The sequence below is a fragment of the Rhineura floridana genome, chromosome 4 (assembly GCF_030035675.1).
Source record: "Rhineura floridana isolate rRhiFlo1 chromosome 4, rRhiFlo1.hap2, whole genome shotgun sequence".
NCBI lineage: Eukaryota > Metazoa > Chordata > Lepidosauria > Squamata > Rhineuridae > Rhineura > Rhineura floridana.
The window spans coordinates 124,042,351-124,067,840 of NC_084483.1; the positions used below are offsets into that span (position 1 = coordinate 124,042,351).

Consider the following 25,490-nt stretch of genomic DNA (forward strand, 5'->3'; position numbering starts at 1 on the left):
AAAATAAGGGGCAGCCTCATCTGCAAGCAGCCCATGATTCATCTTTGCTATTATATTAACTATAGGATAGTTAGACATCTCAGTTTTGTTCCTTTGTGATTTATGCCACTTGGATTGCCATAGTTATAATACTCCCAAAAGAGGGCAAGTGATGAATATGCAGTACATGGGATTTTTCTTAATATATATGAAATTGTTTTTAATCATTTTTACATATGGAATAATTTTAATTGGTTTTATTGTTGATGTTTTTATTGTCAAATCATTTTGAGGTATTTTATGGGAAGTGATTCATACATGGAATAAAATTAATCAATATACTCAGCCTAAAAAACAGTGATTTTTTTTAATGTGCCTTTTCCAGAAGATGGCAGTAGTGGTACATAAAACAATTGCTGTGGGAAAGCTCAGCTAAGCTGAATGAAAGTCATGCTGAACAACCACCACTCAGTCCAGGGTTACTAAAAGCTGATACATGCAAAACTGGTCCTGACAAGCCCCTCTCATAAAGAGAAATGGATGGTATTCAGATGTACCGGAACATATGAAAAGCAGGAAAGGCTGCTTGCTATTTCAAGGACATGGAGTCTTCTTAAGCAGCCTGAATGCAACAACAACTTCTTCAAAATGGGTATCCAGAGAATAAGATGTTAAGAATTAAATTATCATAAATTCAGGTGTGATGGCATTTCTCTCTACCCCACCCTTATTATCCACAATCTGTGTTAGAGCATGGGACGAAAGCAATGGGGAAAAAACGATAAACACACCACTTTGGTCATTTTGTTTCTGGCAGTCCAATCTATAGATGAGCTTGAGCTGCTACCACAACCCAAGGAGTGACGTGCATTGCTGCCTCTGAAATGTGCCCTACAGTGATGCTGTCAGGGCAAGATTTTGGGGCAGACATCCAGGGATCCACTTCGCAGAATGAGTAGGAGGGGCCTCAAACACACCACAGGTGGCTTACCACATTTGAAGTAAGTGAAGTTTTTCACATTCCCATCTCAAGAGCCCCTTTCTGTAAGACTACAAATATTAGCTAACTGTACCACAGGTGTTCTTTCTTTACCAAAAGGGGGGAAAGGCAAACTCTGAGAGGAAGTGCAAGCGAAGCACTGCCTTGTCACTCTGGGACAGTTACTGGCAGTTGTGCTCTCATGGACTGTTGCAGCGACACTGATCACATCAGATCTGATCTACTGCAGCAACACTGAAGGTAGTGCTTGAGAGGGAAAGGAGGAAGCCGGTCTAGGTGTTGTTACCATGACACCAGTGAGGCTATTGACACTCTGTATGTCTGATTCTATGTGTAAGACTCATGCAAAAGAAAGGGCTCCTCAGATTTCAGAATTCACACTTAAGACCTTTGATAAACTTCCTTCATTGATCTTCCACAGAAGCCTTAATTCTCTTATTGAGATTAGCCACTTCTTTATTATTGGTATTGACTCTACAGACATACTCCATGTCAGGACATTTTCCATGCTAACAAAAGGGGGAAATGAGGAAGTCAATTACATCCACAGAGAATAAGCTTATGAACAAATTTTCCAAACCATGATTTAGGAGATTTGCAGTCAAGTTCCAATCATGTTGCATGGGACTTAGTTTTGGAGACCTGATAAGTATTCTTAGGATTTAAGGCTTAGTGTAAATTCCAGTTTCATTCATCTAATTATCTCCACGTGAATAATTAATATGGCTTTTCAGCTGATGCTCAGCTCAAGCCTTCTGTGGTTTGTTGTTCTGAAGTCTGAGTTCTTCTTTAGCTGGCTCACATGCAATCAGATATTTTGCCATTTCCCCAGTTTCAGACTTCTCTGCACAGCTCAAAGGCCCATTGAGCTGATAAACACCATGATTACATTTCTGCAGTAAAATAATTATTTTCAGACTCAAATGATTCTAGCCATAATAAATCAACATCTATTAACAATACAAACTGCTTCCCAGCTATGAGCAAATCCCTAAAAATCTATCAAGACTGACTGTAACAGCCTGCTGTTTTCCTGGCTTTATTCTGATTTCTAAAAGTCCCTAATGGTCACCCTGCTCTGTGGGGTATCTCTACATTGTCTTTCCATTCAACAGTGCAGTCTATAGGTTCTCCAGCAATGGCTTACAGTCACATATTGAAAATAAGTTATTGGCCCAGACAGAGGAAGCCAACTTCTCATTCCCCCTGTGTCTGGCAAGGGTGCTTCTCTGTGAGCACTCATGTCTTAGTGGATCTTCTCTCTGTATATCTGTCTCTAGACTCTTGTCTCGTTCCTACCACTGGAGGCAAGCATAATCAGTTCCAGACAACTAATGAAATGTGATATGAAAGCCAATGGGCATATCTCCTTTTCCTATCAGATGGTTAAAACAGAATATCAAAGTGTGAATAAGGATTCCTTAAACTTCCCATCATCTAACTAGATCCCAAGTTAAGGTATCAAGTCAGCTTACTGACCAGACACCACTGCATATGCACCAGTTGCTGCACATAGCTTGAGGATTAGGAAATTAATTCAACACAATTAATTAATTATCAATAATTAATTGTGTTGAATTAACTTCTACTCCTCAATCTGCGTGCAGTAGACTGTCCGTATACAGTGGCATCTAGTGATTAAGAGCTTCCCTAAAGCTGACTTGTCACCTTAACTTGGGATCTAACTGAATGATGGGAAGGTTGCAACAGTAGCACTACCATTATACACATTCATGGTAAAAATGTAAGAATTGGTTCCCAAATGCATTGAGATAATGCTAGACCCTCAGGCTAAAAGGTTGAAGACAGCTGTTTTAAGGTCTCAGTGTGACTGACTCTGAAATTCCTTTCCCATGGTTTGAATGCCATGCTTTTCAGGGAAGGTGCAGGACAAGTAATATCCATGCAACCTGGGGAATTCAAATGGGTAGTAGTCCCAAATTTCCCTACAGTTCTCTTCAGTCCCAGAGTTTGGGAATAGATTTTTTTGTGGCAACCAAAATACTGTTCAGATGTGCAGTGACAAATAATTTGTTTCACAGGAACACACATGCATGTTTTAAAGCATCATAATAAAACGAGTTTATCCATTTATTTAATTACACAGGGTTGGAAAAAGCAAAGTTTGATAAAATTAGATCTTGTTCTGATTGTGTCCTGTTATTTCTTAAATACAGAGTATGTTGGCCAGACTGTCAGGTGATCAGAACTTCAGGTGATGGATCTTACCATTCATAAAAATACTTTTAAATGAATGTGCATTCTTTCTTTGTCAACTACCACAGGGTTAGCTGTTAAATTCACATTAAAAGTTAGTAGTTCTCACACTGAAAACAGTTAGGAATAAAAGCCACATAGCTGTAGGCTGTCCTTGCAGAAGGATCGTTGCTATTTGTTGCAGAGAGATTACCTGGCATATCTCATCATGTACACTTACGGCACTATGCGTAAATTAAACAATAACAAGCTATAATATAATTCAAATTCTATCATCATAAACTTCTGAACATGTATACAAGTAGATAATTAATCAAGAAGGAAGGGTGGGAGGGAGGATATAAGAAGCTTAGACTCTTCCTAGTTTTACTTAGATAAAACCCAGCTGGAAGAAGCTGCTAGTCTGCATCTAATTCCTGCTACATGCACAGGAATACCTGTGCTCACATTGATTGTACTTAACAATTACCCATACTTTTTGCATAATTTGAGCAGGAAAAGTGTAAAGCAAAGAGCATCTGTTTTACACAGTACATAATGTGCTTGGAAATAACTACAAACCAAAGAAAAATGTTGCTAATTGTGTTTGCCCTTTTTCAAAAACAATCTTGTTTCTCAAATACAAACAATTTAAAGTAGAAAAAATATTATTCAATAGGTTTCTATCATTATTGGTAATCTAGAATTTAAAAAGGAAGCTTGCCTTGCAAGCAGCATGAATAAGCCAAAGTTAAGCAAATCAAAAACCCATTATTTTCAATGAAGAGCTGGGCATCTACAACTCACTCCACTGAAATCTATAGGATTGTAAAGTGCTTCATTTTGACTGCATCGTGAGAAAAAAGTGTAGCTTAAAGATTGTCAAGCTTTTCACAATCTTATCTATAGGTTAATAACCACCAACCCTGAACCATGCATTCCAGAAACCAACAGTGTCCCCATTATTTCTAAATATTATTGAAGCAACTATAAATGGTAATGTTGATTTCATTATTTGATTGCATAAGCTATCTTCAGGAACCTCTCTGAATAGCTGAGGTCTTAAAATGTGGGTGGAGGCAGCAGTGTGCAAGCAAGCAAGCTTTACCCTCAACATTCTTGAGTGTGCGGGCTCTTCTTTCAACCATCCTGTCTTTAGCACAAAAATCTGAAGAGAGTTCCTAAGCAATTTCTCATGGAATGCAGTTAGAAACCTTTGAGCAATGAAGGACCCTGATAAGAACCCTAATAGGAGTTGTATTTTAAGTAATGAAGAAGGCTCTATTTTAAACACTGGAAATGGACATTTCTACGCAGTTACTTAAATGTACACAAACCCTTTCCTCAGTAGTATCTGAAGATCTTAATTTGTTTTTGGGCTCCTCGGTAGTTAAAAACACGTAGGATATTTCTAACTTGTTTACTGACAATTCCAAATTATGTGAGATTGCAATCCAATACATGTGTACTCAGAAGTAAGTTCCATAGGGTTCAATGGGACTTACTCTCAGGTAAGTGTGTATTGGATTGCAACTTTAGCCACCCATTTATCTAGTCAGAATGGGTGGCATCCAACTAAGCCATTCTAAGAGCAGGCACATTGAAAGTAATAGACTTAAAAGTCTACTGATTTCATTAGGTCTACTTGAGTATGATTAACACTAGATATCACCCAATATTTTTCAAATATCAGCTTGGTTAAAAATGTCATATTGCTTCCATGGTAAGAAATCTTTTTGCATACAAAAAAACTTATTGTGGTGGGTCCAGATTAAGTTAGCTGCCCTTGGGTCCCATTGAAATCAATGTAGAATGTTAGTCATGACTAGTCTCATTGATTTCACTGGGAACAGAATGAGATAAACTAGTCTGGAGCAATCACATTATCACCAAAATAATTCAAGAAGGTGTGAATAAATGTACCTAAGGAACCAGTGAGACTTAAGCATGTTCTATCCACTTTTTTTTACTTTTTACCCTAGATAATAGTTTTTTTTTTAACAATAGGTGCCATTGTTGTATTTTTTCTCTTTTAGTATCCAGATAGAATTTATTTATATTTAACAATTTACATCCCACCATTCAGGATACAATTATTATTATTATTATTATTTACATTTGTATACCGCCCCATAGCCGAAGCTCTCTGGGCGGTTTACAATTAAAAACATTAAAAACAAATATACAAATTTAAAAACACTTAAAAAAAAACCAATTTGGGAGAGATTCCTGCCTGGCCAGCACTGCACCTTGAACACAAGCCCATCTGTCCGTGCAAGAACATGAAGGACAGTCTAGCAGCAAAAGTGGGTCACTCTCTTCCCTCCACTCTCAAAGGCAGCACTCTTCCTCGTCCATTTCAACCAGAGGCTGGTGGTGAGGCTCCCCTTCAGAGCCTTCCTCGGCAGCCACCTCCTGTGGGGCAGCTGCCAGAAGCAGGGCCACTTTGTAGGAGGCTGAAGAGGGGCCAATTCCACAGAGAGAGAGGGAGGCTATGCAACACCAGGCAGACAAACCGGCTTCCACTGCTGCCATCAACAAGGAAGGAAGCCAGAATCCTTCCCACGTGACTCACGATAAAACAAAACAATAACTAAAATCTCTATTGTTGTTCTTGTTATGTGCCTTCAAGTCGATTACGACTTATGGCGACCCTATGTATCAGTTACCTCCAAAATCTCTATGGTACTAGGGAAAAGGTTCTTAAACTTGTTACAGAAAGGGTAAACTAGTGAACTTGTTATCCAGAAATTATATCCTTCCATGCAAAGATAGTCTCTTGCATAGCATTGACTCTTATATCTACTCTCATCACACAAACATTGTAGTTTGGATCCAGAGTTAGTCATGCTTTGGTAGACCGATTGAAACCAATGGAAATTTAATTAGTCATGACTAACTTAAGTCCCACTGATTTCAGTGGGTCTCAGGCTACAATCCTAATCCCACTTCAATTCCATAAGACTTACTCCTGAGTAAACATGGTTAGGATTGCAATCTGAATCCAGTGCTGTAACATAATTATTCCACAATCTCTGGTCTATATGCAAGGATTTACAGCCCCTTAGTCCTGATAGACAAAGCTGTTGGTGCCAATTCAAAAGCACTTTTGAACATAATTGAAAGCAAATTAAGCAGCTCCACTAGTAATATTGAACTTTACCAGAACATGAAACAAAAAATAAGGAAGATTAATTTCAAGCAGTGTATATTACAATCATCTACCAAAACAAGTAGTAAATTGCCTGGAGGAGACTGTTGCAAAGCCTACAATCTAAGGTTGACTATCCACCCAATTCTGTGCAGAGCTACGTACACGTAAGACTTTTTATTTCAATGGGTTTAGACATGCCTAACTCTGTACAGGATTGGAATGTAAATGATGTACAGGTCTGTATACATTTCAATCAATTAACATTTATTACGGTCAATGACCAGCACTATAAAATGTAAAAACAGTAAAACAATAAAACATATCAGTATTATACAGAGGAGGAAACAAGGGCAGCAGCCTGAGATAATATGGTACTAATGGTGTTGAATTAAGGCATCCATGGCCCACCCAAGATTAACTATTATTGTATTATTATACATTTCAAACTTTCACATTTACCTCTTCTTCCTTTGGAGGAATTTTCACAAGCCAGTTACAGAGTTATACTGTATATCTAAATGCTAATAGTTAATGGGTGAATAATATCTCAAATTATCCTCTTGGGAAGCCAAAGCTGCTCTATATATGTTTTTAGAAACAAGTACTCAACCTTCTCATACATATTTTCCATTATGTGCATCTGATATCTGAAGGATATGCATCTTTGCACTTAGAACTGTAGACAACAAGGAAAGCCAAAAGCACTGTTAAGTACCGTTCTTTTGAGAACCTGACAGAAAGCCCGTCTGTCAAAAATGGATGCAAGAAGACTTGACAAGGCATGTGTTATTCTAAGATAACACATGCCTTGTGGGTGTTGTGAACTATGAGGTAAAGCCAAATGCCTTTGATGACCTGCAAGTGTTATCTAATAGTAACACACACTTGCCTGATGGAGGCATACCAAATTAGAAAATAGCCTCAAACTTTCAAAAATTAAATGACTTTTATTAATCAGCTAAACAAAAGGAATAAGGGGCATAATAATTACATGCCCAGGAAAGAGCAAATAGCTCGTGAAATGTTTCATTCAAGGATTACTGAAGAGGATAATAGGGAGGTCACAGGTGAGCAGAATGAAATGTCATGTGTGTTTTTCATGCTATCCTAGCATAAAAATTATCCCACAAAGTTCATCATTAAATCATAAGAGAAAAGGCAAGATGGATAGATTAGATTTTTTTTTAATTTGTCAATTTAAATGTTCTATGGGATCAAATAATGTACACATTCTCTCTCTCTCTCTCTCTCTCTCTCTCACACACACACACACACACACACACACACACTTAGAGAGAGAGAGAGAGAGAGAGAGAGAGTTTGCCAGCTCTCATTCTTAAAGGGCTGAAAAGACTATAGTGATGCCATATAATCCATAATTTCTTCCTATTTTGATAGCTATAATAAGGTTAATTCAAATTTTACATTATATGGAAGGGCTGTAGATGTGAGAATCTCATATCAGTCTGAACACCTAATTATGTCCTGAGTGTGGACACATACATCTCCATTGATTGTGAAAATCATGTCCCTAGCGTGTCTTATTCAAACACGGATCTGATCATGGATGAGATCCATGGTTTAGTTACATTCTTCCACTCACTCTCATTTAACAGAAGCACTAGTGAAAGAATGTTGGGGCAGCAGGGGAGCATAGAATGGAGGGTGGAGAGTGTCTGCTGAGACTGATAGTTAAAGAGAAAATGAGACAGAAAATGAGAGAGAGTGAGATGGGAGGGAAAATGAAAGCATAGGTAAAGAGTTAGGATGCCTATTAAGGAGAAGGATCACTTGGGTTAGATTAGATTATTAAAACTCAATATTCTATATAAAATGACCACTTGTAGATGTCATGTTCCCAAATTAAATTTTATTTATTTATTTATTACAGTTATATACCGCCCCATAGCCGAAGCTCTCTGGGCGGTTTACAGCAATTAAAAACATTAAAAACAAATATACAAATTTTAAAACACAAAAAACAATTTAAAAACATAATTTAAAATTTTTAAAAAATGCATGCTTAAATGCCTGGGAGAAGAGGAAAGTCTTGACCTGGCGCCGAAAAAATAGTTATGCTTTAAGTATCTGTGCTCTGATCTGGGTGGATTTTAAGGTTATTATATTTCACCCCACGTATGTTGTGTGGATATACTTAAGTATATAGGACAAGAGTCCTACAGCTCTCTACAACTCAGTAGCTGGTGACTGCCAGCATTGAAGGAGACCTTGGGAATGTCACAGTTTACAATTATTTATCCCCCCTCTGTGAATTTTATTATGAAATATGGCTTGGCATCTTTTACACTCAACACTGCTTTCTCTACAGCATTATAGCTCAGTGCTAGAACATACGTTTGGATTGGAGAAGGTCCCTGATTCAGTCTTCAGCATGTCCAGTTAAAGTATCTAAGGAAGCAAAGCTGAGAGACAGCTTTGCCGGAGTCCTTGGTGAGCTATTGCCAGCCAGCAGTGAGCTAAATGCATCATGGGTCTACTTCAGCATGTGGCAGCTACTTATTTTTGCAGCTTATATTATTCCTATGATGTCTTCAGTGTATTTCAGCATTTATAGTACTTCCTGTCACTTTTGTACATCTTCATTTCTACTGTGGGGTAAATCTTTAGGATCTACTTAAGCTGTGAAAAAATGAAATGGACTGCCTTCAAGTTGATTCTGACTTATGGGAGACCCTATGAATAGGTTTTTCATGGTGAGCGGTATTCAGAGGGGGTTTACCATTGCCTCCCTCTGAGGATGAGAGGCAATGACTGGCCCAAGGTCACCCAGTGAGCTTCATGGCTGTGTGGGGATTCAAATCCTGGTCTCCCAGGTCGTAATCCACCACCTTAACCACTACACCACACTGGCTCTCATACTTCAGCTGTACTGAATTCCAAATCTAGATGCTTTAAAACAGGGGTGGCTAACCTTCTTCAGTCCGCACTGACCATGGTCGACCCTCCAGGGCCCATATTTCAAAGTAGGTGTACTACAGAGTAAAAGTGAGTGCTGAGAACTGCACTTCTCAAAGCTGTCTTCCAAAAGGCTTTCCCATCAGCTATTTTGCACTGTTTTAAACATTCAATATTCATTATTAAATTCAGTGAAATAAATGAATGTTTTTAGAAGGACGAATTTTGAGGGGATCGTGAGGGGTGGGTGTCACAAAAACCTTTTGGCATCATACCTGGGGATCCATGGGAGCAATCAGTAAAAACAATAAGTTTCCTTGGCCAATTGGCATATGTCTTGTATATGCTATTGTTTTAAATTGTTTTTATATTTATAATTTTTAATAATTGTTTTCATATATGCAATTGTTTTAACTGCTTTTATATATGTCAATGTTTTATATATGCTATTGTATTGTAAATCGCTTTGGGATGCCTCATGGGAAGCAGTTCATAAATAATGATGATGATATAGCAGCAGCAACAACAATATTGTGAGACAAAACCAAGGAATTTAGGATCTTCAATAGGATAATCTCATGATGGCCAGATTCCATTCCAGAATTGTGCTGTTCATCTCTTTGACAATGGCAGCTACTGTATGCCTCTAAATGTGATGAAAGATGGCAATGCATGGGGTTGGGTGGGGAAACTCAATTACTGCAGGGTAAACCCATTAATTTCTTTTCATTTCAGCAATTAATGGTTTTGTGGCTCTTGACTGTGTTGGTTGGTCTGTTATTCTCCCTTTCAAAAGCAGTATTCCCTACAGTGAAGCTCACAATGTAAGACTAGTGCCTTATATAATAACAGCACCTCCAAGGCTCTGATTCTCACTGTTTACCCTACCAATGCAATGTAACATCTGATTTGCTTTCAGTATCGCAGCTGTATTTTTAATCCGAGTAATTTAGGGAGTTTTCTACAAACAAATCCCAAATCTCTGTCCCATTTAATAATCCCTGTTCTCTGCTGGCAAATATTTTTTTCTCCTCCATGCGTGCTGATTAGTGAGGTATCTGGAAGTAAATAATGGTCTGTTTCAGTCTCTTTGTAGTTTCTACTGATTCACTTGCAATAATGCCACAGGACACTGTCTGCAGCATCACAATTACTTACAAGTGACTGAATTATGATGTCACAAACTGTGGTATCTCTGAGACATGTAGGCCAGAAGGAAAGGGGGGAAAAGACAGAAAATAAATGAAGTTCCTTGATCATCAGTTCATGTACTTATTATCAAAGACTACCCTAACAGTAATGTTGGGGCTACAGATTTTTTACAACAGAAAAATGAGATGTTCAGGATGACAACATAAATCTCTGATATGACCATATCAGTCTTTATTATAGTGGTTATTATACAGAAGGACAAGCAAATAAGAGATCATTGATACATAGATTGAGTAACTGAAGCTTTATACCGAGTCAGACTGTTGGTTCCTCTGCCCAGTTTTATTTATTTATTTTATTTATATCCCACCCTTCCTTCCAAAGGAGCCCAGGGCAGTAAACAATAAAAACATCTTAAAAACAATTTCAATACAGATGCAGACCCGGAAAGATCTCTACCTAAAAAGGCTACTCTGATTGACAGTGGTTCTTAAGTGTCTTAGGTCTTTCCCAGCCTTGCTACTTAAGATTCTTCTTATTCTTTTCTTTTTCTTTTTATATGCCAGGCACTGGACCAGAGTCCTCTATGTGCAAAGCACATGCTTTCTACCACTGGGCTATGCTCCTTTCCCTGCTGATGTGATGTCAAACTCACATGTCATAAATCATATTTAACTCTTGTACTGTATTGTGATTGCTATATGTAGTTTTGTCAAAAGACGGTGGTGATATTTCGGAAATCTAACAGGCAAATCTTAAGAATGTCTCCTCAGAAGTAAGCCCCACTGAACTCAGTTCCCATCTGCATGTGTAGGTTGCACCATAGCTGTCCTTTTATCTGCAAAAATTAAACAGCATGGATACCTTGAAGTAGGACGGCAAAACTTGAACCTGCTGATCTGTATCTGTCTGAGCCATTGTGAGTCCTCCTCTGGTTTTCTGGCTCCTGCCAACCAAAGCAGAAAACTGACAATGGAAGCTATCAGAGCACATACTTAGGCTACTGAAGGCTTGGGAGACAAGAAGTGAGGGAACTGTGGGCTTTCCCCATTTTTCCTGGTTCCTGGTCACCAAGCCTAGCAATTACAGTGCACTGTCAGAGCACCTGCACAGGCTAAAAGCTATGGTGGAAGGAGTGGTCTACATGTGTGGGCTGATGAAAGAGTCATGAAGACACAGAGCATTCTTTTAGAAAGCACCTGTGGGTTTTTGAGAGCTTCCACTTCATCGTTATTATCCAGATGTTACAAGATATTAGCCAACATGAACATTTGGGACGTTCCAGCAGCAAAAACATCAGGAAGTATAACAAAATACAGGGATGTGACATGAACTACACATGATATTCATGGTACCACTCAGGTACAAAACATGTACACGTGCATGCACACAAACATACACAAATCCAGCTGGTGCTCACATAGCCTTAGAATAAAAATGTTTTTTAAAGATCTAAAACATAAATGACAACATGCAGAGCAGAAATTAAGAACCAGGCTAAAATTCAAAGCTGTAAACCAATTCCCTTCCATAGACAGTTGGAAATTATACAGCCTTCGGTATTGGCTTAAAGAAAGAGCAGCTCTTGGCAACAGTGTGCTTCTTTTTTCCATTACCAGAGCTCTTACCGTTCTCTCAGATCAATAGAACCACTATGTATCTTAATAAATCTGAGTAACACAGCCACTCTCATAAAACTGACCCCCATCTTGCATTTCTGCAAGAAAGCTGAACTGAAAAAGTATGGGGGGGGGAAATCTAAAACAGCGAGATTAAGTTTTCTGAGGCCATAAAAAATAAAAAGCCAGGAAGAATACTACATGTCTTGGTACAGGTTTTCCATAGATCCCCCTAAGCTTGAGACCATTTTATGTTTTCGTATTTTCTCTCTTCCTCTCTCATCTTCACAGTTCATTAAAGTGAAAAGCTTCAAAGTATGATTAACAGCTTTTGAAAAAGCACTTCTGTTTATTTATATTTATTTATTTTTATTTATTTATTTATTTTTAAAACTTATATACCGCCCGGCTAGCAATAGCTCTCTGGGCGGTGAACATAGATACAATAAAATACAATATAATACAAAACATCAGTCTAAAATCAAATTTCACAGTCTAAAAACAGCAAAGGCTAAAATCAAATTACAAACATTACAATCATTAACAAAAAATTAAAATGCCTCGGAGTAGAGAAAGGTTTTAACCTGGCGCTGAAAGGATGATAGTGTCGGCGCCAGGCGAACCTCCTCGGGGAGACTATTCCATAGTTCGGGGGCCACCACTGAGAAGGCCCTTGATCTTGTCACTGCCCTCCGGGCCTCCCTATGAGTCGGGACCCGGAGGAGGGCCTTCGTAGCAGACCATAGTGTACGAGCCGGTTCATAGCGGGAGAGGCGTTCCGACAGATATTGAGGTCCCGCGCCATATAAGGCTTTATAGGTTAATACCAACACTTTGAATTTGGCCCGGAAGCATATTGGAAGCCAGTGCAAGCGGGCCAAAACAGGTGTTATATGGTCAGACCGCTTCGTTCTTGTTAGCAGTCTGGCTGCCGCATTTTGCACCAGCTGTAGCTTCCGAACCGTCTTCAGAGGTAGCCCTACGTAGAGCGCATTACAGTAATCCAAACGTGAGGTTACCAGAGCATGTACTACTGATGTAAGATCCTCCTTACTCAGGTAGGGACGTAGCTGGGCTACCAATTGAAGTTGTTAGAACGCATTCCGTGCCACAGAGGCTACATGAGCCTCAAGTGACAGGGAAGAGTCTAGAACGACTCCCAGACTACGAACCTGTTCCTTTAGGGGGAGTGTAACCCCATCCAGGACAGGATATGTATCCACCATCTGATTGGAAAAACCATCCACCAACAGCATCTCAGTCTTATCAGGATTGAGTCTCAGTTTGTTAGTTCTCATCCAGTCCATTGTCGCAGCCAGGCAATGGTTCAGCACATTGACCGCCTCACCTGAGGAAGATGAAAAGGAGAAGTAGAGCTGCGTGTCATCAGCGTACTGGTGACAACGCACTCCAAAACTCCTGATGACCGCACCCAACGGCTTCATATAGATGTTAAAAAGCATGGGAGACAAAACCGAACCCTGCGGGACCCCACATTGGAGTACCCACGGTGTCAAGCAATGTTCCCCAAGCACTATCTTCTGGAGACGACCCGCCAAGTAGGAGCGGAACCACTGCCACGCAGTGCCTCCAACTCCCAACTCCGCAAGCCTCTCCAGAAGGATACCATGGTCGATGGTATCAAAAGCCGCTGAGAGATCAAGGAGAATCAACAGAGTTACATTCCCTCTGTCTCTCTCCCGACATAGATCATCAAACAGGGCGACCAAGGCCGTCTCAGTGCCGAAACCGGGCCTGAAACCCGATTGAAATGGATCTAGATAATCGGTTTCATCCAATAGCGCCTGGAGCTGGTCAGCAACCACTCGTTCCAAGATCTTGCCGAGATATGGAACATTTGCCACTGGTCTGTAGCTGCTGAAATTCTCTGGGTCCAGGGAAGGCTTTTTCAGGAGTGGTCTCACTGCTGCCTCCTTCAGACAGCCAGAGACCACTCCCTCTCGCAAGGAGGCATTTATCACTTCCCTGGCCCAGCCAACTGTTCCCTCCTTGCCAGTTTTTATTAGCCAAGAGGGGCAAGGATCTAGTACCGAAGTGGTTGCACGTACCTGTCCAAGCACCTTGTCCACGTCCTCGAACTGAACCGACTGAAACTCATCCAACAAAACATGATAAGACTGTGCACCAGACACCTCACTAGGGTTAACTGCTATAAAATGAGAGTCTAGGTCCCGACGAATGCGTAAGATCTTATGCTGGAAGTGCTCAGCAAACTCATTGCAGCGGGCCACCGAAGTATTTACAGTGTCCTGAAGGCCTAGATGGAGTAGCCCTCGGACAACTCTAAAAAGCTCCGCTGGGTGGGAGAGAGATGCCTTAATAGTGGTGGCGAAATATTAACACTGGATATCCCAGTCCTAAGGACATGAACAGCTGCAGTGACACAGAAAATGGCCAAACCATGGACCAGCCTCTATATTATAAGCCACACTGAATACTTGTCTTGGGTGGCAAATTGGAAAGAGTAGTGAAATGATTGTCCCCCCCAAGTCCCCCCAGCTGCCAAAATGAGTACAACCCCTGGCCACCCACTACCAAAGATGATTCAGAGACTGCAGTTGGTGCTGAATTTGGTGGCCATATTGCTGACTGGGACAGGATAGTCTGAAGATATAACACCAATTCTTGCATGGCTGCACTGGCTACCACTTATTTTCTGGGCTCTATTCAAAGTGCTGGTTTTAACCTATAAAGCGTTATGCATCTCAAGGATTGCTTCTCCTTGCATGATCTGATCTGAGGCTATTCTTTGTGTTCCCCCATGGGAGGTCCAGAGGGTAGCCACATAAGAACAGGCCTTTTCAGTGGTGGCCCCCTGCTTGTGGAATGCTGACCCCAGAGGGGCACACCTGGCACCATCTTTATCTACTTTTAGCTGCCAGCCAAAGACTTTCCTCTTTATCCAGGCTTTTGGCCCTTAATTTGAAGGGTTGCAGGCATTTGTGGCCTCTTTTATTGAGGGAGGATCTGTCTTTTATCTTTTTAGGCTTCCTTGGTTGTCTTTGTTTGAACTGGTTTTAATGTAAGTCGCTTTGGGTGACTTTTGTGAAGAAACAAACGAGCAAACAACAACAATAAAGTAATACTATGCCACTCAAGCTTCCGTTGCAGGCAGCTGCCTGGCTGATCACTTTGGTGAAACCATGCAAGACTTAGGGATGGCTTTTCTGTGGTGCCTGCAGTAAGTAGTGATTGCAGGCATTGCGGGGTGCAATGGCAGCAGTTCTTGCCTCAGGCTGGCAAAACAGCTTGGGGCCAGCCCTGGCCAAACTCACCCCTGCATAAAAGTAAATATACAACATGCTGAGATGATGAGGATTGAAATGAGAGCAGCCACATCAAATGCGTTCCATCATTTTGGACTTTGCTTCTCACACTTATTGCAAGAAGCAGATTTTAACTAGAGTCCTGCCTTTGAGCGCCCCCTGAAAACTGGACACTTTTGTGCTCAGACTCCTCTGTATATTGAATGTTATTGGAAGTGTCAGCTACGAGAATACATGGTGCAGTTAATTACTGTATTCATTGACCTTTTGACTTTTCTTAGAAGAATACAGATCAAACTGTAAGTTAAATGAGCTGGGCTGAACTTTAAAGGGATATTTTGCTTTCAACAGCATCCATGTTGCAGAACAGAAGTACCACATATTGTTTGAGTAAGAATCTTTTCTCTTCTCCCAAATCAACCAATCTTTTCCAGATGAAGCTCAAGGCTGAAAAGGCATGAAAGGCAAATTGCTCCTTTCATCCACCAGAGGATGGTCTCTGTAGATCAAAATATCATCTGAGCACTATAGTAGAATTCTATAGTTGCCAAAGATTACATTATGCATGGGCTGTAAATTAATGGACTTTGGTTTTAAATACTCACTCGCTTATCATTCACAGAAAATTAAACTCACTCTAAGAGGGAGAGAGGCATTTGAGATACATTTTTTCTTCTGCCTGAAAATATTTGACAGCTCCACTGATTTAATGACACCCGGCCTGTCATTTCCCATAACTACTGTCACTGCTGCAGCTGCTGCTATCACCTGCATCTTACATAATGCACTGATCACATTGTTAATGAAACCATATGGATGCATTGGGCTTCAAATGACTGCTCACTACAAAGGAAGATTTGCAGTTCCTTCTCTTCCAGGATACTGTCACCTACTTTTAGCTTCTTTAATTTTGTTGTTACAAAATCAGACATCCAGTTGTAAATGCAATATATTTTAATAATAGCTTATAAGAACATAGACAAGCCTTGTTGGGTCAGACCAAAGGTCTATCTAGTTTTGCATTCTATTTCCTACAGTGCCCAAACAGATGCCCCTGGAAAGCCTACAATGAGGATATGAGTGCAAAAGCACTCTTCCATTATTGTTCCTTGGCAATTAATGTTCAGAGGCGTGATCCTACTGATCCTGGAGGTAGCATATCACCATCATCTGGGAAACTTGGTGTCCTTCTACTGGGGATAGCAGTAGCCACTGGTATTGGATCTGCTGATGCTTACTCTTCGCTTCCACCATGAAATGTACTTTTTCTGTACACCAAAATCTTCAGTGGAGGGCCTTCTTCAGTATCTCTGCCATCTGAGGTGGAACAGAGTGCTAAAGGGGAAAGGACCTGCTCAGTGGTGGCACTCCCTCTGTGGAATGCTCTCCACAGGGAGGCTTGCATGCCACCTACCATGATGACTTTATGGCTCCAGGCAAAGACCTTATTATTCTTCCCTAGACATTTTATACACTGTTTGGTGTGTGTGTGTGTTCTCATTTCTGCTGATTGCTTTCATGTGGTTCTTTTGTATTTCAGTGTTTTAATGTTATTTATTTCATGTTTTTTACTGTGATTCAGATGTCTTGGAAGCCCTCACCCTGGAACCTGGTGAAGGACAAGGTATAAAATACTTTAAATCAATTTAAAAATAAATGCCAGATGCCATGCAAGGGTACTTGAGGCAATTGCAAGGACAAAACTTCTGAACAGACAACATGCAAGTACAAACCTGCATGTTATTTTGTAGTAGTAAAAAAATGTTGATGGCACAGAGGTCAGATCTAGAAGGCTCTGTCCCAATTGCTAGGCATTTGCAACTTGCAAGCCACAGAACTAGTGGTTCTAAAGCTGATCTACAGGTTCAGAATATTACAACATTACAGAATTTATTATTAAGTCTGCAGGCTGACAATGCAACATCATGTTACATTACAGCTGATGTCTTAGCTCTCCATTCAACAGCACCATAAACAGCAGTGACATCTGTAGTGAGCAATGATAATCAGAAACACAATATTGCTGTAAGCATATTCATTGGTTAAGTATAATGGCCTTCTCTTTCTAGGCTTTTGTGTAGCTGACTATGTGATGGAGAACAATAGCTTTTTGGAGCAATGGCCTCTTTGATGGCTGGTGTCTTACTTCAAGGTGCCAGACTTTGTGTCACAGCCCTCCCGCCTCAGTGTGAGTAAGGGCTGACAGAACAGATTGGACAACCTGAATATGAACAAGAGAAAAAGAAACAGTCTTAGTAAAAAGGTTGCTAAGAGGCTTTATTTTGGCTGGCAGAAGCATCTTGCCAAGACATTGGGGGGGGGGAGACTAATGTTGGCTTGGGACAAATAGTGCCTGGATGCAGGATGCTTCCCATCTACACAACCAGTACTTTTGTAAATAAACAGATACAACAGAAACACCACAAGCCTTCACTAATCTCCTCATAAAAAAGAGGATTTTTTAAATAGTTGCCACTAGGCTTTAGAACTCTCTCCTGAGGGAGACAAATGTTGTCCCTCTCTAATGGATTTCCACTGTATAGTGAAGATCTTTTTTTTGCAGTCCCTCACCAAAGACTCTTGAGTAAGATTTGCAGTCATGGGATAGTCAAGGTCCTCTTATAAGGACCAGTAACTCGTTAAAGAACAGAGAGCAGAGAGTAGGAATAAATTGACAGCTCTCCCAATGGAAGGATGTGGGAAGTGTAGGAAGTTTCCCAAGAATCGTTTGGGACCTGTGCTTTTTAACTTGTTCATAAATGTTCTGGATTTAGGGGTGAGCAGCAAGACAATCAAGATTGCTGACAATACCAAATTGTTCAGGGTGGTAAAAACAAAAAGAGATTGTGAACAGCTCCAAAAGGATCTCTCCAAACTGGGCAAATCGGCATTAAAATGGCAAATGCAATTCAATGTAAGGAAGTGTATAGTGATGCACGTTGGGGCAAAAAATCCTAACTTCATATATATGCTAAAACAGCCTGAACTGACAGTGACTGACCAGGAACAAGACCTTGGAATTATAGCGGATGAATCAATGAAGGTGTTGACCTAGTATGCAGCAGCTATGAAAAAGACAAATTCCATGTTAAGGATGATTAGGAAAGGAATTGAAAATAATGTCACAATGTTATGATACAAATCTATGGTGCAACTACACTTGGTATACTCTGTACAATTCTGCTTGCTTCCCCTCAAGAAGGATATTGTAGAACTGGAAAAGATTAAGAAAAGGACAACCAAAAAGGATCAAGGAAAGCAACTATGAGGAAAGGTTACAACAATTAGGGCTTTTTAGTTTAGAAAAAAAGGCAAGTAAAGTGAGAAATAATAGAGGTGTATAATATTATTTATGCTCTGTATAGTGAATTGTGAGAAGTTTTTCTTCCTCTCTTAAAATCATAGAATAGTAGGGTTGGAAGGGGCCTATAAGGCCATCAAGACCAACCCCCTCCTCAATGCAGGAATCCAAAGCAAAGCATTCCCGACAGATGGCTGTCCAGCTGCCTCTTGAATGCCTCTAGCGTCGGAGAGCCCACTACCTCTCTGTTGAATTGGTTCCATTGTCGCATGGCTCTAACAGTTAGGAAGTTTTGCCTGATGTCCAGTCGAAATCTGGCTTCCTGCAACTTGAGCCCATTATTCCATGTCCTGCACTCTGGGATGATCGAGAAGAGATCCCGGCCCTCCTCTATGTGACAACCTTTCATGTACTTGAAGAGTGCTATCATATCTCCCCTCAGTCTTCTCTTCCCCAGGCTAAACATGCTCATAGGGCTTTGTTTCCAGTCCCCTGATCATCTTTGTTGCCCTCTGTGATGTTCCTGCTTGTAGGGTAAATATGGTAAGTGCTGTTTATATAGAAGACATATGGTAAGTGGAGTGAAAGAGGAGGGGGGAGTACATGAGCAGTAGAATGCTGGATGATTGGCTGAGCGTTTGAGTGGCTGGGAGTATAAATGGAAGAATGACAGTTGAATCTGGGTGGATGTTAGTAGGGTGGAGAAGAAGGTGTTTGGTGGTGGATGTTGGGAGTGTGGAGAAAGAGGTGTTTGAGGGTGGATGTTGGGAGTGTGGAGAAAGAGGTGTTTGAGGGTGGAGGTCAGGAGTGTGGAGAAAGAGGGAGTTGGAGTTCTGATTAATAATAAGTCAAGTACAAAACAGGAATAGATGAAACCATACGCTTGTGAAACATTCTAAAACTAATCTTGTTATTTCTGATATTTAATAAATATTTATTTGGTTTACCAAAGGCCTGATCCTTGGCTGGGGGATATACATACCAGAAAGGAGGGCAAGGTAATTACCAAGGCTGAACAGAAACTGTATCTAATGGTGGCAGCGGTGAAGGGAGGAATAATAACAATTCAAGTATCCAGAGCAACCCAGAGTTGTATGCGTTATCTATAAAGATACAAGGGGGTTGGGAACAGGATAAGCACGCAGTCACAAAAGTAACCAGCTAGAGAGAGACTCAGGCAAAGTCTCTGGGAGTATTGGTTATAGGATGTGACTGGTGGTGCTGCCTAGCAGGGGGATCTAGTGAGATCTGTGCTAGAGCAGAGTGAGAAACCATAAAAAGGACGGTCCGGACTGGTGGTATCCCTGGTGGTGCCTAGTGAAAGTCAGTAGCCACAAGCAGGTGGGAACCTGACAGGGAGAACCAGGGAAGGACGTCACACCCTCCTCTGAACCTGTTCCAGTTTGTCTGCATCCTTCTTGAAGAGCAGAGACCAGAACTGGACGCAGTATTCAAGATGAGGCCTAACCAGTGCTGAATAGAGGGGAACTAGTACCTTACGCGATTTGGAAACTATACTTCTGTTAATGCAGCCTAATATAGCATTTGCCTTTTTTGCAGCCACATCATACTGTTGGCACATATTCAGCTTGTGATCAACGACAATCCCAAGATACTTCTCACATGTCGTATTGCTGAGCCAAGTATTCCCCATCTTATAACTGTGCATTTGATTTCTTTTTCCTAAGTGTAGAACTTTGTATTTATCCCTGTTGAATTTTATTCTGTTGTCTTTAGCCCAGTGCTCCGGCCTATCAAGGTCCCTTTGAATTTTGTTTCTGTCTTCCACGGTATTAGCTATGCCCCCCAATTTTGTATCATCTGCAAATTTGATAAGCATGCTCGGTAACTCCTCATCCAAGTTGTTAATAAAAATGTTGAAGAGCATTGGGCCCACACCGACCCTGTGGTATCCCACTCGTTACTTCCGCCCAGTTTGAGAAGGAACCATTGATAAGCACGCTTTGAGTACGATTCTGGAGCCAACTGTGGATCCACCTGATAGTTGTTTCATCCAGCCCACATTTAGCTAGCTTGCTAATCAGAATATCATGGGGCACTTTGTCAAAAGCTTTGCTGAAGTCGAGATACATTACGTCCACAGCATTCCCACAGTCTACAAGGGAGGTTAGCCGATCAAAAAATGAGATAAGATTAGTTTGGCAGGATTTGTTCTTCATAAATCCATGTTAGCTCCTAGTAATCACTGCATTGCTTTCAAGGTGCTTACAGATTGACTGCTTTATGATCTGCTCCAGAGTTTTTCCAGGGATTGATGTTAGGCTGACTGGTCAGTAGTTCCCCGGTTCCTCCTTCTTGCCCTTTTTGAAGATAGGGACAAATTAGCTCTCCTCCAGTCATCCGGCACTTCACCAGTGCTCCATGATTTCGCAAAGATAATAGACAGTGCCGGTTCTGAGAGTTCTTCAGCCAGTTCTTCAGCCAATACTCTGGGATGCAGTTTATTGGGTCCTGCCAATTTGAACTCATTCAAAGTGATTAGGTATTCCTTGACCATTTGTCTATCAATCTCAAGCTCCAATCCTGCCCCTTCTATTTCACGTTTCCCGGGAGGGTCATAGACCCTTTTTTGGGAGAAGACTGAGCCAAATTATGAATCGAGCACTTCTGCCTTTTCTTTGTCATCTGTTATCATCAGGGCCGGTTCTAAAGGGCAGCCAGGTGGGGCACTGGCCCAATGGCCCCTGGAGCTACAGGGGGGCCCTCAGCTGCCCTCCCGTGATCCACGCCCCCCCCATGCACCCCACCTACCTGTCTTCTGTCTTTTAGCATTGCCCTTAATGAAGATGGCGGCCGCAATTTCCCTAAGGTATTGAAGCCCCTGCCGCCATCTTAGTTGATGGTAGAGATGCACGTGCGTAGCATGCACGCGTGTCATCAACAAAGATGGCGGCGCAGGCGTCATCCCCTTAGGGAAACCGCAGCCGCCATCTTTGTTAAGGGCAATGGTAAAAGACAGCAGACAGGTCGGTGGGGGGGCGCAGGCGTGCGCACATGCACGTGCACAGACACACACACACACACACTGGGGGCCAGGGCAACCTGATGCCCAAGGGCCCTGGCATTCCTGGAGCCTGCCCTGGTTATCATTTTGCCATCCTCATTGAGTACCTGTGCCGCTATTTCTTTTCTCTGTCTTTTACTACGGACATACCTGAAGAAAGCTTTTTTTGTTGCTTTTAGCATCCCTCGCTAGCCGCAGCTCATTCTCTGCTTTAGCTTTCCTGACACCATCCAGGCAATTCCGTGATACATGCCTGTACTCTTCCTCTGTGGCCTGGCCTTCTTTCCACTTCCTGTATGTGTCCTTATTTGTTTTCAGGTCATCTCTAAGCTTTTTGTGAAGCCACACTGGATTCTTCTGCTGTTTCCCCGCTTTTTTTCCTTGTTGGAATTGCTTGTCATTGCGCTTTTAAAATTTCCTTTTTTAGAAATTCCCATCCATCTTGGACTCCATTTCTCATTAGGGTGACTTGCCATGGAATAGTATTTACATTGTTCTGAGTTTATTAAAATTAGCTTTCCTGAAGTCCACAGTGCGCATATGGCTACTCTCAGCTTTTGCTTCTGTTAAAATCAAGAATTCAAGTATGGTGTGGTCACTTTCCCTCAGAGTTCCCGTAACTGCCACTTCACCAAATCATCTCTATTGGTTAGAATCAAGTCCAGGATAGCTGATCCTCTGGTTGCTTCCTCTACTTTCTGTAGGAGAAAGTTATCTCCAACACAAGTCAGACATTTATTGGAGGGGTCGTGTTTGGGAGAATTTGTCTCCCAACAGATATCGGGATAATTGAAACCCCCCATTACTACTACATTATGCCTCCTCGAAACATTAGCAATTTGCTTTTCAAAAGTTACATTCTTGTCCTTGATTGGGTGGTCGGTAGTAGACTCCAAGCACCACATTCTTTTTATTACTTGCCCCATTAATTTTAATCCAGATACTCTCGGTGGAGCTACCAAGCTCATCTTCCTTATTTTTGTGCAGGAATATATATTTTTAACATATAGCATGACTCCACCTCCCTTTTTATTCCTTCTGTTCTCTTTGAACAAGTTATTTCCTTCAATTGCTGTATTCCAGTCATGGGAGTCATCTCACCAAGTTTCAGTTATACCTATCAAGTTGTAATTGCCCTCCTGTATTAAGAGTTCAAGTTCGTCCTGCTTGTTTCCCATGCTCTGTGCATTAGTATACAGACATCAGAGACCATGTGATTTATGGCTTGGCTTCCTTACTACATTTTTCTGAGGACTGTTACTAGGCCCTATTAGAGCCGATCTCTCTGGTCCCATTACTGTGCACAAGCCTTCATCAGTCATTACCACCAAGTTTACGTCTCCCTCAGTTTAAAGCCCTCCTGATGAACTTCTCCATGCTGTGGCCAAACACATTCTCCCCAGTCTTTGTGAGATGCAACCCATCACTTGCCAGCAGTCCATCTTATAGTAATATAACCTGGGGCCATCCAATGAATTTGAACATTTGAAGATTTGAGACAGACTTATATAGTGCATAGTTAAACTATGATTTTTGCTCCCAAAAAACGTAGTGGTGGCCATCAACTTGAATGGTTTTAAAAGAAGATTAGGGAAATCCATGGAGGATAAGGGTATAGTAGCAGTGTGCCTCTGAATACTTGTTGCCGAGGAACATAACCTGGGAGTGTGCTGTTGTGCTTAAATCCTGCTTGTGGGCTTTCTACAGGCATCTGGTTGACTAGTGTGAGAACAGGATGCTGGACTAGATAGTCTAGTCCAGCAGGGCTTTTCTTATGTTGTTAGACCTTTGGATATGACACTTGCCAGCCCTGTTTTAATCTGTTACTGATTTTCTTTGTACTCTTTTAACTAGATTTTTACTGTTCATTGAATTTTATTGTTTTTATTACTGTATTTAAACAAGCAAACAAATGGCTGTCCTGTTAATTGCTACCACTTGGCAAATTGGGAAGCATTCATCAGTATTTGTTGGCCTAGCTTGCATCTTCCTGAGTGGAGGGCCTATACCGCAACTATAATTCTAAAGAAAATGAAATGGCAAGGGATTGGCAAATAATATTATCTGGCTTTACAGCACTTTGTCTACCAATAGTACTATAATCGATCCACATTCTTGCAAAAGTCCACAAAATGAGACAAAGACCTGCCTGAATCCCACTGTACTAAAGGTTCATTTATCAACATGCTTTTATGGAGAACAGTTTCACACCACCCTTCCTCACTTGAGGCCAGTTAGTAGAGTTGTAGGCTTACTAAGTTTATTGCTGGTATGTATTTTCATATTATTTTATGAGCCGAGAGAGACAGAGAGAGACAGAGAAGATGAGATGAGCTGAAATCTGAAGTCCACATTCATTCCCTTGCCCTCTTCTGGACCAGTGTACAACATTCCACCCAATATAGTAGTAGTATTCACATAAATAGAGGATGACAAATATTTGGAATAAATCAAAGCCCAATATGTACATATTTTATTTCACTTTTTCAAAAATGGGCCTGAACAGTGCACTTTTTCCTGGCAAACAGATTTTTTCTTTCACTTGACATGTACCTATCTGCCAGCATATCCAATGTGATTCCACCCCTCCCCTCCATCAGCAATTTTTGTACACATAAAGAGCACACTCCCTCACTGTAGAGTACCTGTACTGCATAACGTTTAAGTCAAGACACTCCTGAAACCAGATTAGGAGCCACAGTCAATTTGTTCTCCAGGTATGAATTAAAAATTCATTAGCACAGCACTGATTAATGCTTCCCCCCAGCTATTCAAGACGTCATGGTTTCCCTGCAACTCTCTTCAAATTTAGCATCTTATTAAGTGAAGTCTCTGAGAGGTATCCTATCAGCCAGAAAGTCCTTGACACATCAAGAACTGTAGCATCCCAGGGAGCAGCTGACAGAACCTTGGGAACAGGATCATTTTTAATTTACAGCTACCTTAGCTTGGGTAGATACTTCATCTGAGATATTGAAACAAATACTTTATTAAACTCAGTTTTTAGCCTTTGATAGCTTTTAGACTTTTAGTTTAAAAGGCTTAAGAGTGAGGATTAAGGCTGTAATTCAATATATGTCTACTCAGAAGTAACCTCCATTGGGTTCAGTGGGACTTACTCCCAGGTAAGTGTGTATTGGATTGCAGCCTAACACAGCTTTTTAAAATGGGGGGGGCACCATGGCCCTTTAGATGTTTACTGTCTATTACACCAACAACAGACAAATCTCAGCAAGAAGTTAAAATCCAGCATTAAACACAGACAAAAACTAGAACTAAAAAAGAACTCTTATTCAGACCACAGCAAGCTAGACTGCTCTGTTCCTCACCTGGTCATTAGGCATGATGGACAAAATGAGTACAGTGCAACCACTATATTGCCCATTTGTTTACTCTGTCAATTCAAAAAGTACCAGTAGAGACTAGACAGTTTGATTCTGGGTTGGTGGGTCTTGGCATGGGGCTGCCAATGGGACTCCATCCCCAATACTCCTCAATTTGGCTGGAGCACTACATTTTGCACAGCTTGGAAAAGTTACTTTTTTAAACTACAACTCCCATCAGCCCCAGCTAGCATGGCCACTGCATTGGGCTGATGGGAGTTGTAGTTCAAAAAAAGTAACTTTTCCAAGCTCTGACATTTTGGATAAATTAAAATGATGGGACATCACTGTGGAAGGGAGCCAAGCTTGGTACCCATTCAAAAGTGGCACCACCACCCGCTAAAACAGTTATCCAGGAGGGAGGAGGGTGATAAATGGTGGCACAGCTGGGTCAGACAAGTGAGAGGACCTTCTGAGATGTTGGGGCCCTCAGCCAGTACCCGATCTGGCCAACTGCTGGAGCCAGACCTTCCTGGAC

General features: G+C 41.1%; 1 protein-coding gene across 7 annotated transcripts in view; it reads right to left on the minus strand.

The window, feature by feature from the left end:
* Positions 1-25,490, minus strand: part of PRKN (parkin RBR E3 ubiquitin protein ligase) — a 1,296,326-nt gene that overhangs the window by 35,080 nt on the left and 1,235,756 nt on the right. Inside the window, exon 12 of one of the 7 annotated variants that reach the window (XM_061624333.1) lies at positions 16,802-16,912. The exons of 5 other annotated variants lie outside the window; for them this stretch is intronic. In XM_061624333.1, the coding sequence (XP_061480317.1) occupies positions 16,882-16,912 (31 nt within the window). In that variant the 3' untranslated portion in view covers positions 16,802-16,881. Of the gene's footprint in view, positions 1-16,801; positions 16,913-16,966; positions 17,525-25,490 lie in introns of those variants that run through there. One more of the 7 variants, XM_061624332.1, reaches the window with a different exon arrangement.